We start from the raw sequence: 19,052 nt of genomic DNA on the forward strand, positions 1-19,052 counted from the left end.
TTATTGTTCAGATTATTACAAATGTGATCCTCTTCCCCCCTCAATTGCTCCCCTTCACCAGGTTCCCACCCCACCCTCTGTCCTTTCCCCCTCCCCCATTGTCCTCATCCATAGGTGCACAGTTTTTGTTCAGTCTCTTCCCGCACCCCCACTCCCCTTTTCCCTGAGAATCGTCAGTCCACTCCCCTTCCATACCTCTGATTCTATTATATTCACCAGTTAATATTGTTCATCAGATTTTTAAATTCCCTTGGTTTTTAGATTCACTTGTTGATAGCTACGTATTTGTTGATCATAATTTTTATCTTTATCTTCTTCCTCTTCCTAAATAACCTCCTTCAGCAATTCATATAATTCTGGTTTGGTGGTGATGAACTCTTTTAGCTTTTTTTTTATTTGTGAAGTTCTTTATCTGTCCTTTGATTCTGAGTGATAGCTTTGCTGGGTAGATTATTTTTGGCTGTAGGTTCTTGTTATTCGTCACCTTGAATATTTCTTGCCATTCCCGTCTGGCCTGCATGGTTTCTGTTGAGAAATCAGCTGACAATCTTATGGGTGCTCCTTTATAGGTCACTACCTGCTTTTCTCTTGCTTCTTTTAATATTCTCTCTTTGTCTTTTGCTCTTGGAATTTTAATTATGATATGTCTTGGTGTGGTCCTCCTTGGATTCCTTTTGTTTGGGGTTCTGCGGGCTTCCTGGACTTGTAAGTCTATTTTTTTCCCCAGGTGGGGGAAGTTTTCTGTCACTATTTCTTCCAGTATTCTTTCGGTATCTTGCTCTCTCTCTTCTGGAATCCCCATAATTCTGATGTTGGTTCGCTTGAAATTGTCCCAGAGGTTTCTTACACTATCTTCAACTTTCTGGATTCTCTTATCTTCTCCCTTCTGCAGAGGAGTGTCCTCTGGCTCTTTGTGTTCTAAATCTTTGTCTTGATTCTTGCGATCTTCCAGTCTGTTTTTAGGACTTTGTATAATATTTTTTATTTCAGACAATGTTTTCTTCATTTCTTGTTGATCCCTTATTATTTCTAGTTGCTCCCTTTTCATATCCTCATAGGTCTCATTTATTTTATCGGCCTTTTTTAGGATATTGTTGAATAACCTTATAACTGTAGGTTTGAACTCAATGTCCAATCTTTTCTTTTCCTCCATCTCCTTCCTTTGTGTCCTTCTTCTTGTCTGCATTTTAGTTGTTTCCCTGATTTGATGGAATAGCTTTGTGTGCTAGGTGTTCTGGTAGAGCCCAGTAGCACAGCCTTCCCAGTTACCTGCAGTGGACAGTCTTGGTGTAGCCCTTTGTGGGCTGTGTGTGCAAACTCGTTGTTAAGCCTTGCTTATTGTTGGTATCACTGGGAAGCGTTGATCTCCAAGCCAATTGGCTGTGAGGATCAGCAGTGTCTCAGCTAGGAGGGTTTCCGTACTCTGCTTGAATAGGGCGGGGTCTCGGGGTGGAGCAGACAATCTTTGGTTCCCTGTCAGTCTAGCCTTAGAAAAGTCCTGTTCGTGGAGAGTTTTGGAAGATTGGTTGCAGGCGCGCGCGCACCTCTTTGGTAAAGGGGCAGACCAGCTTTGGATTCCTGCAAGTCCCTCCTTAGAGAAAGCCAGCCTCTGGGAGAGCTTCTGTGCTCAGCCACAGGTAGGGCGGAGTCTCGGGTTGGTGCAGACAAACTTTGTTTTCTCTTCGGCTCCTCCCCAGGTCCCGCAGTAATGGCCTCTGGCTTCACACACCTCCAAGAGATCTCTGCCCACTGCCTGACAGTCTGGCCTCTCCCTGTCTGGGGCCGTTTATCAGAGCAATAGGGTGATTCTGTTTTCCTCTCGGACAAGAAAGCCAGCCGCGTTAGCTGTTCGCCCTCTCCGCGCCAGGAGTAAGCCAGTAGCGAACTCAGCCCGGCCCGCCCTCTCTGCGTGCAGGGAGTAAGCCAGCAGCAATCTCGGTCCGCACCGGGATTAAGCCAGCGCCTTTTCGTGCACACAGTTCTCCGTACCTTCACAGTTCCTGAGGTTCAGCGTGCCTTCTGTCTCCTTCCCAGATGGCAGAGCCTCCTCTCAGCCAGCCGTCTGGCGCTTCAGGGCAATGCCTCCCCAGTTTTTCAGTTCTAAATTCAAATTTGTTGTGGTAGGCTGCATTCGGGTGTCTACCCTATGCCGCCATCTTGGTTTCTTTTTCTGCAATTGATTTTAATGAGGCATCACTGTTAAAGCTTTTAAGCAATTGCCTTCATGTTGATTTAGAGTTATTATTATTTTGCATTTTAATTTCTTTATTAAGTTATTACATACTTGTCCTTATTCCCCCATTAATATCCATTTAGGTCTACCTAGTGAAATAATTGTTCTGTGTTTGAATGTTATATTTATTCTCTTCTCTAGAAACAGTATTTCAATTCTTCTCAGAGGTACTTTGGCTTGCTGCTTCTGAGTGTGATAAATTTCTTCTTTTCAAACCAATGCAGTGCCGTAGTATAGAAATATATTCATTATAATATACTAGAGGTCGAGAACATGAAATTTGTGCATGGGTAGGGTCCCTAGGCCTGGCCGGTGATCAGAACCAATCGGGGCCTTCCTTCCCTCGGTGGCCATCTGCCGGCTGGGGTCTTCCTTTGTTTTGTGCCACACCCTGGTGGTCAGTGCATGTCATAGTAAGCGGTCGAACGCCCGAGGAGAAAATTTGCATATTAGTCTTTTATTATATAGGACTAGAAGCCTGGTATATGAATTCGTGCACAGGAGGGGTCTGGCTAGCTTACCTCAACTGGGCCCGATCCAGCTGAGCCAGCTGGGGGAGGGGACATGGGAGGTTGGCTGGCTAGTCCTGCCCCCGATCAGGATTGGGGGGGTGGATAGGGGTGAGGATTGCTGGGCAGAGGGGCTGCAGGCAGTTGGCCATCCAGTCCTACCCCCTGGTTGAACTCCCGGTTGAACTCTTGGTTGATGGGACAATTTGCATATTAGCCTTTTATTATATAGGACTAGAGGTCTAAGGCACAAAAATTCATGCAAGAGTAGGCCTTCCTTCCCCTGGCTGCCATCACCGGCTTTCCTCCAGCACCTGGGACCCAGGCTGCTGGCTTCCCTCTGGCCCCGACTTTATCAGGAAGGACATCTGGAATGATGTCCGGTCTATTTAGCATACTACCCTTTTATTATTATAGACTAGAGGCCTGATGCACTTGTCTTTAGGCGTGCCTGGTGATCAAGGTTGATTGGGGCCTTCCTTCTGCTGGCTGCCAGCTGCTGGCCAGGGCCTGCCTTCTCTGGCTGCCAGATAAGTGCCTCTCCCTGGTGGTCTGTGCACGTTATAGGGAATGGTTGAATTCCTGGTTGGTAGAACTCCTGAGGGGACAATTTGCATATTAGCCTTTTATTATTTAGAATAGTTCCTTTTTAGAATGCTTTCATTTTATATCATGGGGCTTACCTTATAAGTATATGACATTAACTCACATAGATATGTTGAAATGACAATAGCTTCATTTTAATCCAGAGTGAATTAAGCACATCCTTTGCTGCATTTCCTACCATATTAATAAATCAGTGAAGAGCCTTGGTGATCAGCATGTAATGCAGTTTAAAATTTTATACATCAACTAGATTTATTAGAACACTAGAGACCCAGTGCATGAAATTTGTGCACGGGAGGGGGTGTGTGTGTCCCTCAGCCCAACCTTCATCCTCTCTAGTTTGGGATCCCTCAAGGGATGTCCGTCTGCCCATTTATGCCTGATCCCCGTGATCCAGGACTGCTGGGTCCCAACTGCTTGCCGGGCTGCCCGCCTGATTGCCCCTAACCACTTCTGCCTGCCAGCCTGATCATCCCCTAACCACTCCCCTGACAGCCTGATTGATGCCTAACTGCTCCCCTGCTGCCCCTAACTGGCCTCCCTTGCCAGCTTGGTCACAGCTAACTGCCTTCCCCTGCTGGGCTGGTTGTCCCTAACCACCCTCTCCTAGAGGCCTGATCCTCCCCAACTGCCCTCCCCTGCAGGCCCGGTCACCCCTAACTGCTCTCCCCTGCTGGCCATCTTGTGGCAGCCATCTTGTGTATGGCCATCTTGTATGTTGGGGTGATGGTCAATTTGCATATTACCCCTTTATTGTATAGGATGTATCAAATGTGTGAAATATACAAAAGGTGAGAATTTAGTATAATGATCCCTGTTGAACTTATAACTCAGCTTTTACAGTTCTTAACCTATGGCTAATCTTACTTTATCTATACCCTGATCCATTTGCCATTTGATTTTGTTTAAAATGTTTTTTAATTCATACTAATCATAATAATGATATGTGAGGGATTGCATTTCTTTTGTTTCATTATTTTTAATTATGGTAAAAAATATAATTTACCATTTTAACCATTTTTTTCTTTTTTAACAGCTTTATTGATATGTAATTCACATCTTTATTATTATTTTTAATCTTTATTATTGAAAGCATTACATATGCCCCTTTTTTACCCCAATGATCCCTTTTAGCCTGTCCCACCCTCTGCTTCAGGCCTTTATCCCCTATTGTCTGTGCCTATGAGTAATGCATATATGCATACAAGTTATTTGGTTGATCTCTTCCCACCCACCCACCTTTCCCCACCTTCCTCTGATATTCCATAGTCTGTTCCATGCCTCTATGTCTCTGGATCTATTTTGTTCATTAGTTTATTTTTTCATTAGATTCCACAAATGAGTCAGATCATGTGAAAGAAGGTGAAAGACTTTTAGACTGAAACTATTTTTTTTCACCTTCTTTCACCTTTCTTTGACTGGCTTATTTCACTAAACACAATACTCTCCAAGTCCATCTATTTTGTTTGGAGTTATTTATATATTCTGCGTACTAGCCCTTTATCAGACATATGACTTGCAAATATTTTCTCCCATTCTATAGGTTGGCTTTTCACTGTGTTAATGATATATTTTGATGTGCAAAGTTTTAAGTTTGATGTTGTTCCATTTGTCTATTTTTACTTTTGTTGTCTGTAAGGGTGTCATCTCTTAAAAAATCATTGTCAAATCCAATGTCATGAAGCTTTTATCTGTATTTTCTTTTAGGGGTTTTATAATTGGATCTTAAATTTAGGTCTTTAATCATTTTGAATTGTTTTTGTATATGGTGTAAGACAACTTCACTCTTTTCTATGTGGATATCCAGTTTTCCCAGCACCATATGTTGAAGAGACTGTCCTTCCCCCATTGAGTGGCCTTAGCATTTTTGTTGAAGATCATTTGACCCTATATATCTGGGTTTATCTGTGGGATTTCTGTTCTATTTCATTGATCTATGTATCTGTCTTCATGCCAGTGCCACACTGTTTTAATTATTGTGCCATTCTAATAGGTTTTGAAATGAGGAAGTGTGAAACATCCAATCTTTTTTTTCTTTTTCAAGATTGTTTGGCTATTTGGGGGTCTCTTGAGATTCAATATGAATTTTAGGATGAATTTTTCTACTTCAAAAAAATGAAATTTTGATAGGGATTGTGTTGAATCTTTGGGTCACTTTGGGTAGTATTAACACATTAACAATATTAAATCTTCCAGTCCATGAACACAGATGTATTTATATTTATTTGTATCTTCTCTAATTTCAGCAATATTTTGTAGTTTATTCAGCAATATTTTATAGTTTCAGTGTACAAGTCTTTCACCTTCCTGATTAGTTTTATTCCTAATTGTAATTTTTTTGCTACAGTAAATGAAATTGTGTTTTTAATTTTATTTTTTGGATTGCTCATTGTAAGCATATGGAAACACAATTGATTTTTGTGTGTTAGTTTTGTATCCTACAACTTTGCTGAATTTATTTATTAGTTCTAAGAGGGTTTTTTTTCCCCCTGAGGTATTTTTAGATTTTTCTACATATAAGATCAGGTTATCTGCACACAGATAGTTTTACTTCTTTTTCAATTTGGATGTCTTTATTTCCTTTTTTTGCCTAATTGTTCAGGTTAGGACTTTCAATACTATGTTGAATAAAATTAGCTAGAGTGGGCATCCTTATCTTATTTCTGACATTAGAAGAAAAAAAAATTCAGTCATTCACTATTAAATGATTTTAGCTCTATGCTTTTCATATATGGTCTTTATTATAGTGAGATAGTTTTCTTCTATTTCTTGTTTGTTGAGTGTTTTTTAATTATGAAAGATGTTGAATCTTGTCTAGTTCTTTTTTTTTACACCAATTGATATGATCATGTAATTTTTGTCTTAATTCTATTAATGTGGTGTATTACATTTAATTATGTTGCAAATTCCATTTGTCATGGTGATTAATGCTTTTAATGTGCTAGGGAATTCATTATTTTGAAGCAAATATCATATATAGATAATAAACTAATAAACATCCTACCTAATAAAAAAACTATATGTAAATTAACCATCACTCTGCTCCACAAGCCACGCCCACAAGCCAATCAGTGAATATGCAAATTAACCCTAGCCAAGATGGCTGTGGCCACAGAGAGCTTGGGTTTCTCAGGCAACAGAAGAAGCCAAGCTTTCCACCTGATCTAGCAGGCCTAAGCCTCCAATCAAGACTACAAAGTTTCAATTATAGAAGGTAAACGAATCCAAACAGAAATGGCTGCCACCATGGAGCGAGCAGGAGGCTTGGCTCCACTCCAGGCTACAAAGTTTCAATTGTAGAAAGTAAATATATCCCAGATACCAGGGCCTCTGCTTGGGTTGCTGGGGGGCATGGCCAGCCTGCAAACCACCACAGGCCCCTCGCTTAGGCCGTCCCACTCCCCAAAGGAACCCCCACCCTGATCCATGACATCCTTCAGAGCAAACCAGCCAGCCCCCACCCTTGGACCAGGCCTCTATCCTATCTAATAAAAGAGTAATATGCAGATTGACCATCACTCCAACACACAATAACTGCCTCCATGTGGTCAAAGATGGCTGCCCCCATGTGGACACAAGATAGCCACCACAAGATGGCCAGCAGGAGAGGGCAGTTGGGAGGGACCAGGCCTGCAAGGGAGGGCAGTTGAGAGGGACCAGGCCTGCAAGAGAGGGGAGTTGGAGGTGATCAACCCTGCAGGGGAGGGTAGTTAGGGGTGACCAGGCCAGTAGAGGAGGGAAGTTGGGGGCAAACGGGCTGGCAGAGGAGCAGTTAGACATTAATCAGGCTGGCATGGGAGTGGTTAGGGGGTGATAAGACTGGCAGGCAGAAGTGGTTAGGGGAAATCAGGAAAGCAAGCAGGCAAGCAGCCAGCAGTCCTGGATTGTGAGAGGGCTGTCCAACTGCCCGTTTATGCCCAATCCCACCAGGCAGTCGGTCATCTAAACGGGCTGCTAAATGGTCAGTTGGACATCCCTTGAGGTATCCCATATTGGAGAGGGTGTAGGCTGGGCTGAGGGACAACCCCTCCCCTGCTCCCATGCACGAATTTCATGCACCAGGCCTCTATTGTGATATAGTGGCAGATACTGATTAGCATTGTAAGGAAAAGTAAAACAGGGCAGGAAGTTAAAGAGTGCAAACACTCTAGAGTTTACAGTGGGGCTAGGGCTGTTTAGATAGAGGTTTGAGAAGCCTTTTGAGGGAGTGACAAGAAGAACCTGAAGGAGGAATCTTGTAGGCACATAGGACAGCAAAGGTGGGAATTTACCTAGAGTTCTTGGGGAATATGTGGATCGAAGGGAATGAGAATAGGAACAGGAGATTAAGTCACAGAGGCTGTGCAGCTCAGGACATCTGTAGGACAAGAGGGCATGTAAATCCCGTCTTCTGAGCCTTAGCAGGGATAGCTCCTTATATGGCTTTGAATACTTATTACAGGTTTCCTCTTTTCTTTCTATTTCCTTTGCAAGCTGTCCTATTTCTAGAAAGAATGTGCTTGCTTTGTTAACCAAAGGACAGATCCTGAGTTCTATTCCAGATTTCCTTTCAAGAAGGGTGTAAAACAGTGGGTGGAGTCTCTGGATCCAGCCAAGAATTCATTGTGATGTCTAATGTGATTTATGGGGGAGGAGGGAAACCATTGTTTCAGAAATAACACATTATGGTCTATTACCTTTTATATTTTAAATGTAAATAGTAGGAAGTTGACTTTTTTAATGAAATTCATAACAATTTTTAACTGGCAGCATGCATGTTCTATAGTAAGTATAACAGTTACCTCCTTCATAAAAACAAGGTGTTGGAATGTTTTGAATTCTTATGAAACACTTTTCCCAAACCTGTCTTTTTGGAGGAAGTATAAATTATTCTCATGCTGTTGAAGTAACTAGAAGGTAAAAAACACCTTGGAGCTTGCAGATGTTTGTTATGGTCCTTGCTAATATAAGGAGTGTTGGTATAAATATGCAAAACTATCAGAATGTGGAGAAATTATCTGCTTTGTCCCCAAATAGAGTTTTATTTACAGTCTAGCTCAGTGTTTAATATACATTTGCCTCCTTTAGTATTTAATCAGTTTGGTATTTAATCCCAGAATTCTGATAATTTGATTTTCCACTGATAAAATATTTACTTGTCATATCAGGCAGGGGACTAAACTTGGAAATTAAGAGTACTGAGTTAAATTTAAAATTTGTTGAAGAGTATTCATCATGATGCAGTCTATTTAATGTCTTGGCAGTACCTCTGGCTCTTCTCATTTAACATGTTGGGAGACAGACTGGCAGCATTTGTAAACTGAAACCTGGTTGTGTTCAGGAGAGTGACAGGGGAAGGAAGGAAAATGGACAAAATTTGAAGGTGTTAGTATGTGTGTTTCCTTAAATTAAAGTGTGACACATTTGCTTAAAATAGAATTTTATATTCTGTTTATCATGGTTATTATCAGTTCACCCATAGATGATTCTAAGACTGAATAAAGCTGATTTTAAAATAGTATTTTGTGGAATAACCAAATTTAACTCAGTATTGTCATAACGTCACACAAGTTATTTTGATATAATAAGCATGTTTTACAATATGTTTGAGTCATTGGCCCCCCAGTAGACTTGAAATTTATTACTCAGAGGAGAAGCATGCATTGATAGTATATTCTTAGCTACTGCTTGTTTTCTGTCACTCAGCTGACAAGCCCTATGGAATCTAAAATAGACCTGACCAATGGGAGAAAGCCTTCACACTGTTTACAGAAGATTCGGATGTGGTCAGTTTTATCATGCGTTGCAGCGTCTGTGTTGCAGTGTTGAGGCAGCAGGATGCAGAGTGCACTTCAGATTGTCCACCAGAGTCCCTGAAAGGGAAGCTTTGAAGGACAGCTTCTAAATAAGAAATAGGAGGAGTTACAGTACCTGACTTAGGGCTGCTCTTATTCAAGTTCTGCACACAAGGAAGATAATTTTCAAGTGTTATGAAGGCGGAGAAGGATCCCGAAGATGAAGAAAATATCAAGATCCAAGCTAAGTGTAGCACAGCATGAGGATTGGAGAACAGGAAGAGTTGTAAAGAGAGGGCCAAGTCACTGATTAGGAGTTTGTCTGCCTGCTTGCTTTGTCAGTTACAGAGATTCGTAACTTAATTTGTAGTAGTTTGCTGTTAGCAACAAAAACTAATTCTGTCTATGATGAACTGTTGGTTTTCTTGTGCTCCTAAGAACAAAGTAGGTATCCCGGTAGCCCGGTATAACAAAAGATTCTGTTAGGCTTTGTGAACTGTTTTCGTTTAAAATGTTTTACTGTTTTATTAATTTTGGTTTCTTTGTCTTATTATATTCTTTCTGATTTATCTGACTAACAGATTTGGGCTAATAATAGAAAACAAAAAGTTTTTGTTTCTTTTTCTAGGTTTAAAAAACACTTAGTAGAATATTTTTTCCCCACGTAGTAGAATCTTAATAACTGAACAGTATTTCTGTTAACTGACAGTTGAGCCAAAGGGAAAATTGTGCTTGGTAGCATAGAAGTGAAAATTACATGATAATATGAAAATAATCACCTTTAATTATCTTTTTTTAAGTCTTTCGGATTTTACCATTTTTAGTGTTTTAAATAGCTTCTTTCTCTACCAGTAAATTTATTTGGAAATAAATTTGAGATTGCTTTAACAAGAAAAGCTTTTTAGTGCAAATATTTGTGTGACTTAATTCCTTAGGTGTTTGAAAACATAGTATCCGAGACCTATATCTACTACTATTCCCCAATTTAGAACCAGTAAACTGTTTGTTTTAAAGCTAAAGAAGCAGATACTTAAAATATAGTTTAGCCTTTGAATCAATAAGTAGAACTATCTCTACTCATAGTTGTCAGTTTGAATTTTTGAAATTAGAAGGAAGTGGGTTCATCTCCAAATTTGATGAATTTAGAGACAACAATTCTGAAGTCTGTGTGGATACCTGAACCAGATTCTATTTCAGGAGTAGGTTAAAATGTAAGGTATTTATCTTTTTTCACATTTAACTTACATATTTATTTTTTATTTCAAGTATTTCATAAATAGATTGCTTATTTAGCTAGAAAATTGGCAATTTTTTCCCTTTCAGTTTGGAGGGGATAGTAGATATAATCATTTTGCTCAAACACTTAATATGCCTCATATAAGTGATTAATTTCCCTGCCCCCAGAAATTTGTTATGGTATTTATAGACATAGGAATTGTTTTGTCAGTTAAGTCAAAAACATGTATATCATTTTTTTGCCCTAGAAATAATACTGGACTTAACACAAAATTTAGCAATAAGTTTACTCTATAATATTGTAAAAAGGCTAAAATAATGCATATTTTAGTTTTGGGCTCTACATTTCTGCTTACTAAGAGAAGATCCAAGTTTCTGGTTTCAGAATGTCTTGAATGTCTTTTCTCCAATCAAAGCCAGCTTTGATTCTGTGAGACAATATTTTAAAAATTGCCTTTGTTCTTCTTTATAAATACATGTAGTGAGCTTTTGTTAAAAATCTTTTTTAAAAACAAAAATAATGTATGTTGAAAGTAAATAAGGAAGAAAATGAAAGTCACCGGTTATGTATTATTTTAGGATTTTTTAATTACTACTTCAGAGTCCTTTGTAGAGTGTATTTCTATGTAGAAGTTTTGTATTTACTCTCATCTAAGCATAATGAATTGCTTTCTCTATTGAGTATGTGTCTATGTATAATTTGTTTTTTACTTAAGTTGGGAAGAAGGTTTTTGTTGCTGTTGTTTTGATTTTTAGAGATAGAGGAAGAGAGAGGGATAGAGAGGTAGGAACATAAATGAGAGAACATCGATCAACTGCCTCCTGCATATCCGATTCCGAAACCTAGCCCTGTGCCCTGATCAGGAATCAACTTTGACCTCTTGGTTCCTGGGTCAATGCTCAACCACAGGATGGGAAGGAGTTTTTTTAATGTGTGCAGAATTCTACTGCATCTAAAAGGTTTTGAAATAGATGTAACCTGAACCAAATCAGAAAACATGAGTTAGAGAATAGGAAAAGCACACTAATTGTGGAAATTATGAGAAATCATGGTTGGGCTTGGCCACTTAAGTCATTTAATGTTCCTGGAGCCTTGACTTCTCATCTGTTAATTGGGAATGATAGTTTTAATTTACTAGGATTGTTTGAGTAATTTATGCCTGGCATAGGGTAGGTATTCAACAATTATTTTCTTTCTTTGTACTGAAGGCAAAGAAAACAGCAGAGAACATGAGAAACATGCTTTTTCTCAAAAGTCTAATTTAATATAATTCTTTATCATGTTTTTGAAAAGTTCTCTCTGTGAAATTAGCACAGCAGGAAGGAAATTTGGGATGCAATTGGAAACTGAGTGATGTATATACAATATTTTTTTTTCCTTTCTTCTTTAGTATGCTATGTTTACTTGTTGTTGTTTTTAATTTTGTAGCATGCAGCAGATTGGAACAAATATGATGACAGATTGATGAAAGCAGCAGAAAGGGGAGATGTAGAAAAAGTGTCCTCAATCCTTGCCAAAAAGGGGGTCAATCCAGGCAAGCTAGATGTGGAAGGCAGATCTGTGTAAGTATTATTGATGATAATTTCCTAAAGGGAATTTGGGAAGACCCTTGGGAAACAAATGGAGTTTGTGAATTGTGATTATCAACTTTTTAAATTAAAAAGTATTTATCAAACCTGACATTATAAAATCTTTTGAACATCACTTTTTAAACACTGTTCTCAATTTGAAAGATTTCCAAGATAGAGAGAGAATAGTAAATTACTACATGTAGTCTAGTTCTTTAGGCCTTATGACAAACCACAGACTGGATTATTTAGTGCATTTGCTCTATAACCTTTTTTTATGTTCCTTATATTTAATCTTCACAGTAGCCCTCTAAAAGAAATGTTTATAGAGTTGAGATATGAAACCAAGTTACTATCGTGTTTCACCGAAAATAAGACATCCTCCGAAAATAAGACCTACTTACAGGTTTCCTTCTGAGTGAAATATAAGGCATCCGCCCGAAAATAAGCACCCCCTCCCCCACTAGGCTAAACATGAGAGATTTGGTCCACTGATTCTGAAAGAAATGGAGTCACAAGAAATTCACCAGGAAATTCAGGAATTGGATTGTTATGATAATGTTCCAGAAGATGATGACATGATTGTCATTGAATAAATGAGTAAATTCTTTATACTGTAGGATTCACAGTTTGTCTGGTTTGTGTTGACAGCTACCGTATTACCATATCGTATACAGGTAACAAATTTCCTTTATTTTCATTTAACAATAAATGTGTACCGTATACTTCTTCATGGAAAAATAAGACATCCCCTGAAAATAAGACCTAGCGCATCTTTGGGAGCAAAAATTAATATAAGACACTGTCTTATTTTCGGGAAAACAGGGTATCTTGAAAATAGTTCTATAAATTGCACTGCCTTTTCCTCACAACCCCAAATTCATTTGTATATTTGGAGAAATGAGAATTAAATTTAGTTTAAATAAAAATGTTTATAGTAGAAAGGAAGACAGAATAACTTGTGTGGCTTAGGGTGACAGTAGGTATTGATCCCTCCCTTTGTTGCTGTGTTACTGAGGACTACGGCTTGTTTACATGTTTATCTTTTCTCCCATTTCTTCTCAGTCTTCATCATTTACCTTTCTGTTTAGGATGGGGGTCTGTTGAGTTAAAGGATAAACTCTAGGTTCTGTTACTGTCATCTATAATTATAGCAGTTAAAACCAAATTTGGGAAACCTTCCAAAGTTAGAGCTGAAAAGTCTCATTTCCTGAAATTTCTCTCAGTCTGATACGTGCATGAGTTTATTTAGAATATCATGACTGGCAAGTACATATTAAATATATAGCAATGAATATTAAGAAGTGAACAGTTAATTTTTTATGTCTTTATATCCTTTCATTTATTTATTTTTAAATTTTTATTATTGAAAGTATTACATATGTCCTCTTTTTCTCCCCATTGACCTCTTCTAGCCTGTCCCTGCCCCTCACCCCCTACCGCAGGCCTTCTCCACCTATTGTCTGTGTCCATGAGTTATGGTTGATCTCTTCCTCCCTCTCACCCTTTCCCTCTGAGTTTTCACAGTCTGTCCCATGCTTCTATGTCTCTGGATCTTGTTTTGGTGAACAGTTAATTATTGATATGGGTCACTATCTTAGAATGCTGAGATATTTGAGAATAGTAAAAATAACAAAGCATGACTTAAAAATTAAATAGTTTTTAAGAACAATAAAGTTTGAAAAGTTTATTTTTCTCTATTCTTTTAATTTTATCCAGTAGGCAATTTGATAGCTACAGAAACATTGGTTATTTTGAGTCTTACTCCTATTTTGGCTAAATTTTAAGCTATTTATAGGGCTCATAGTATAATTGGTGAAACCTTAATATTTAAAATTGACTTTGTTTTTCATTTTTCTTTTTATCCCCAAACACCAAGATATTAAAAGATGAAGGGAATCTTCTTTGTGATTGAAAATCTTCACTGAAACCTTTCTTCAGTTTTGCCTGTCCACACTTTCTATGTTTTGAATCAATGGTTGCTTAAGTTTTTGCTTAGATATTTTTTTTTAATCTAGATTAATTTTGAGTGAAATTATTTACATTAAAGGTCAAAGTTATAAAAACATGATATAATTTGATGAACTATGAACATAATTTTGTGAAATATTTGAGTTATTAGTTTTTGAGGTTTTCACTATAAGAAATCGAGTTCTTTCTGGGATCTATAGGATAAAATATTTTCCTTTTATTATTCACAAGTTGTATTCTCCCTTAAAGCATTTATAATTAGTCAGATACAACCTGTTACAAATATATTTTCTTTATTATGTATAATTATAAAAACAATTTTAATTTGGATGATTTGGAGGAGGGAGTTTAATTTGAAAATTTAAGACAAAAGCAACAAGTGCTCCTTGAACTGAATCTAATTTCAAAAATGATATATTTAGAGTCTGGACATAGTCATTGCAAGGACCTGTTTTCTTCCTGTTCACCTCTCTCCTAGGTTGCAATCCTTTGCCAATGGAAAAGGGTCAGATTCACCAAGAAACCTCCCTACCACTTGGAGAGCTATGGATTCCAATTCCCATCTCCCTAACCCCTTAAGCTGTCAGATGTGCTGTTCAGCTATTTTATGTTTTTTCTGGAATCAGCAGTTGCTCCTTGCCCAAAATGGCCTCAAACACCAAGCCCTCCTCTCTGGGCCTCTGGGCTCATAATTTTTCACTATCTTGTTAGCTCATTGCTAACTTTATACATGTCTTATATTTTACGTAGCTTTTCTAGTTGTCCTCAGGTTATCCAAATTATCTGCATTTCTGTTATGGAAGTAGAGTACAAGTCTTATTTAAAAAAGAAAATGTATTGCCATTTTAATTGCAAAAGGGTATTTCTGTAATGCAGTTTTTTGTGTTGTTTTTTTTTTTTTTCAAATTTCCTCGACAACTCTGCATACAATTTAATGATTGCTGTATCTTCTTCCTGATGCGCATCTACTTTTAGCACACTAGCATTAATAATGCATTGTGGATTGTTGTGATTTCTGCCCTTTAGTACATCATTAGTGAAAATATTAAATTATTTTGAAGAAAGAAGTCTTCCAAATTTTATAAGCCAAGGAATGAAAACAGGCAAACAAAAAGTATCACTAAGATTGTTGCAAGAATAAAAACCTGTGCTTGAAAGAAATTACCATTCCTCAAGAGGTTCTAATGGTGCATTGCAGAGGATGATTCCCCACTGCTATGCTGCAAAGAGATTAATAATTTCAACCTTATAGCGTTTTAATTCTTTTTTTTTAAATATATTTTATTGATTTTTTATTTTTTCCACCCTCCCTCCCATACATACCCTCCCTCCACAGAGTTTTATGTCCATTGGTTGTACTTATATGCATGTATATAAGTCCTTCGGTTGATCTATTATCTCCCCCAAATCTTCCTCCCCTCCTTGCTGTAATTTGAAAGTCTGCTTGTTGCTTTACTGTCTCCATATCTATCTTTTGGTTCATCAGTTTATAATGTTCTTTATTATCCACAAATGAGTGAGGTCATGTGGTGTTTCTTTCATTGGCTTATCTCACTCAGCATGATGTTCTCTAGTTCTATCCAGGTTGCTGCAAATGATGAGAATTCCTTCTTTTTTATGGCAGCATAGTATTCCATTGTGTAGATGTACCATAGTTTTTTGATCCAATCATCTGCTGACGGGCACCTAGGCTGTTTCCAGATTCTAGCTATTGTAGATTGTGCTGCTATGAACTTAGGCGTGCATATATCCTTTCTGATTGGTGTTTCTAGTTTCTTGGGATATATTCCTAAAAGTGGGATTACTGGGTCAAATGGGAGTTCCATTTTCAGTTTTTTGAGGAAACTCCATACTGTTCTCCACAGTGGTTGCACCAGTCTGCATTCCCACCAGCAGTGCATGAGGGTTCCTTTTTCTCCCCAACCTCGCCAACACTTGTCCTTTGTTGATTTGTTGATGTTGGCCATTCTGACAGGTGTGAGATGGTACCGCATTGTTGTTTTGATTTGCATCTCTCGGATAATTAGTGACTTTGAGCATGTTTTCATGTGCCTTTTGGCCTTCCTTCTGTCTTCTTTTAAAAATATTCTATTTAGGTCCATTGCCCATTTTTTAATTGGATTATTCATCTTCCTTTTATTTAGTTGTATCAGCTGTCTGTAGATGTTGGAGATTAAACCTTTATCAGTGGTAACATTTGCAAATATGTTCTCCCACACAGTGGGCTTTCTTGTTGTTTTGTTGATGGTTTCTTTTGCTGTAAAAAAGCTTTCTTTTTGATGTAGTCCCATTTGTTTATCTTTAGCTTCCATTGCCCTACGGGTAGTATCAGTGAAGAAGTTCTTTTGGCATATGTCTGAGATTTTGCTGCCCGTGGATGCTTCTAGTATTTTTATTGTTTCGCGTCTGATGTTTAAGTACTGTATCCATTTTGAGTTTATTTTTGTGTATGGTGTAAGTTGGTGATCTAGTTTCATTCTTTTGCATGTATCTGTCCAATTTTCCCAACACCATTCATTGAAGAGACCGTCTTGACTCCATTGTATATTCGTGCCGACTTTGTCAAATATTAATTGAGCGTAGTGATTTGCGTTGATATCTGTGTTCTCGATTCTATTCCATTGATCTATATGTCTGTTCTTGTGCCAGTACCAGGCTGTTTTGAGAACAGTGGCTTTGTAATACAGTTTGAAGTCTGGTATTGAGATCCCTCCTACTTTACTCTTCTTTCTCAGGATTGCTGTGGCTATTCGGGGTCTTTTATTGTTCCAAATGAACTTTTGGAGAGTTCTTTCTAGGTCAGTGAAATATGCCGTTGGTTTTTTAATGGGGAGTGCATTGAACCTATAGATTGCTTTAGGAAGTATGGACATTTTGATGATGTTGATTCTACCAATCCATGAACATGGTATCTCTTTACATCTTCCTCTATCTCTTTTTTCAGTGTAGTGTAGTTTTCTGCATATAGGTCCTTTACTTCCTTAGTTAAATTTATTCCTAGGTATCTTAATTTTTTTGGTGTGATGGTAAATGGAATTGCTTTTTTAGTCTCTGTTTCTGTAATTTCACTGTTGGTGTATAGAAATGCCATGGATTTCTTGGTGTTTATTTTTGTATCCTGCTACATTGCCAAATTCATTTATTAAGTCAATTAGTTTTTTAATGGAGTCTTTTGGTTTTTTTATGTACAATATCTTGTCATCTGCAAATAAGGATAACTTGACTTCTTTTCCAATTTGGATGTGTTTTATTTCCTCCTCTTGTCTAATTGCAATGGCTAGTACTTCCAGTACTATGTCAAAGAGGAGTGGTGATGTGGGCATCCCTGTCTTGTTCCTGTTCTTAGAGGGAATGGTTTCAGTTTTTGCCCATTGAGTGTGATGTTGGCTGTGGGTTTATCGTATATAGCTTTTAATATTTTGAGGTATGATCCTTGTACTCCCACCTTGTTGAGAGTTTTTTGTTTGTTTGTTTGTTTTTAAATCAGGAAAGGGTGTTGGATTTTATCAAATGCTTTTTCTGCATCAATTGATGTGACTATATGATATTTATCTTTCAATTTGTTTATGTGATGTATCACGTTTATTGATTTTCGGATATAGTACCATCCTTGCATTCCTGGAATAAATCCTACTTGGTCATGGTGTATGATCTTTGTGATGCTCTGCTGGAGCCGATTTGCTAGAATTTTGTTGAGGATTTTGGCATCTATGTTCATGAGGGATATTGGCCTGTAATTCTCTTTAATTGAATTGTCTTTATCTGCTTTTGGTATTAGGGTGATGCTGTCTTCATAGAAGGAGTTTGGAAGTGTTCCTTCTTGAATTTTTTGGAATAGTGTGAGGAGGATAGGTTTTAGTTCTTCCTTGAATGTTTGGTAAAAGTCCCCTGTGAAGCCATCTGGCCCTGGGCTTTTGTTTTGGAAGCTTTTTGATGATTGTTTCAATTTCTTCCCAAGTAACTGTTCTATTGAGATTTATAGATTCTTCCTGATTGAGTTTTGGTAGGGTGTATTTCTCTAGGAATATGTCCATTTCCTCCAAGTTGTTCAGTTTGTTGGAATAGAGTTGTTCATAGTATTTTGTAACAATCCGTTATATTTCAGTGGGGTCTGTTGTTATTTCACCTCTTTCATTTCTGATTTTGTTTATTTGAGTCCTCTCTCTTTGTTTCTTGGTTAGCCTGGCTAGAGGTTCATCTGTCTTGTTTATCCTTTTAAAGAATCAGCTCTTGGTTTTGTTGATCTTATGTATTGTTTCTTTGGTCTCTATGTTGTTTATCTCCGCTCTGATTTTTGTTATTTCCTTCCTTCTGCTTACACTGGGCTTTTCTTGTTGCTCTTTTTCTAACTATTTGAGTTGTAGAGTTAGATCATTTGTTACCATTTTTTTCTAGTTTTTTGCAATAGGCTTTTAGGGATATGAATTTCCCTCTCAAAACTGCTTTTGCTGTGTCCCATAAATTTTGGATTGTTGTGTTTTCATTGTCATTTGTTTCCAGGATGTTTTTAATTTCTTCCTTGATTTCTCTGGTAACCCAGTCCTTGCTTAATAGCATGCTGTTTAGTCTCCATGTGTTTGATTTTTTTGTATTGTTTTTATTGTAATAGTTAATTTCCAGTTTTATGCCACTATGATCTGAGAAGATGCTTGATATGATTTCTATCTTTTTGAACTTGAAGAGACTTTGCCTATGTTCCAAAATGTGATCTATCTTTGTGAATGTCCCATGTGCCCTTGAGAAGAATGTATATTCTGTGGCTTTGGGGTGGAATGTTCTGAATATGTAGATTAATTCCATCTGGTCTTGTGAGTCATTTAGGATTGATATTTCTTTGCTGATTTTTTGTTTAGTTGATTTGTCGAAGGGTGACAGTGGGGTATTAAAATCTCCTACTATGATTGTATTGCTATTAATATCTCCCTTAATGTCCTCCAACAGTTTTTTTTATGTAGTTGGGTGCTCCCGTATTTGGTGCATATATATTTACCAGGGTTATTTCTTCTTCTTGGTTTGCTCCCTTTAGTATTATGAAGTGGCCTTCATTATCTCTTGTTATGTCCTTCACTCTGAGATCTAATTTGTCAGACATAATAAGTATTGCTACTCCAGCTTTTTTTTCATTTCCATTTGCCTGGAAAACCTTTTTCCATC

At 37.7% G+C, this 19,052-nt stretch overlaps 1 protein-coding gene across 2 annotated transcripts in view; it reads left to right on the forward strand.

The window, feature by feature from the left end:
* The window catches only part of UACA (uveal autoantigen with coiled-coil domains and ankyrin repeats), a 136,554-nt gene that overhangs the window by 60,211 nt on the left and 57,291 nt on the right, over positions 1-19,052 (forward strand). Inside the window, exons 1-2 of one of the 2 annotated variants that reach the window (XM_036457214.2) lie at positions 9,201-9,566; positions 11,788-11,921. In XM_036457214.2, the coding sequence (XP_036313107.1) occupies positions 9,528-9,566; positions 11,788-11,921 (173 nt within the window). In that variant the 5' untranslated portion in view covers positions 9,201-9,527. Of the gene's footprint in view, positions 1-9,200; positions 9,567-11,787; positions 11,922-19,052 lie in introns of those variants that run through there. The other variant, XM_036457206.2, reaches the window with a different exon arrangement.

Source organism: Pipistrellus kuhlii, unplaced genomic scaffold, assembly GCF_014108245.1.
Source record: "Pipistrellus kuhlii isolate mPipKuh1 unplaced genomic scaffold, mPipKuh1.p scaffold_m20_p_1, whole genome shotgun sequence".
Classification (NCBI taxonomy): domain Eukaryota; kingdom Metazoa; phylum Chordata; class Mammalia; order Chiroptera; family Vespertilionidae; genus Pipistrellus; species Pipistrellus kuhlii.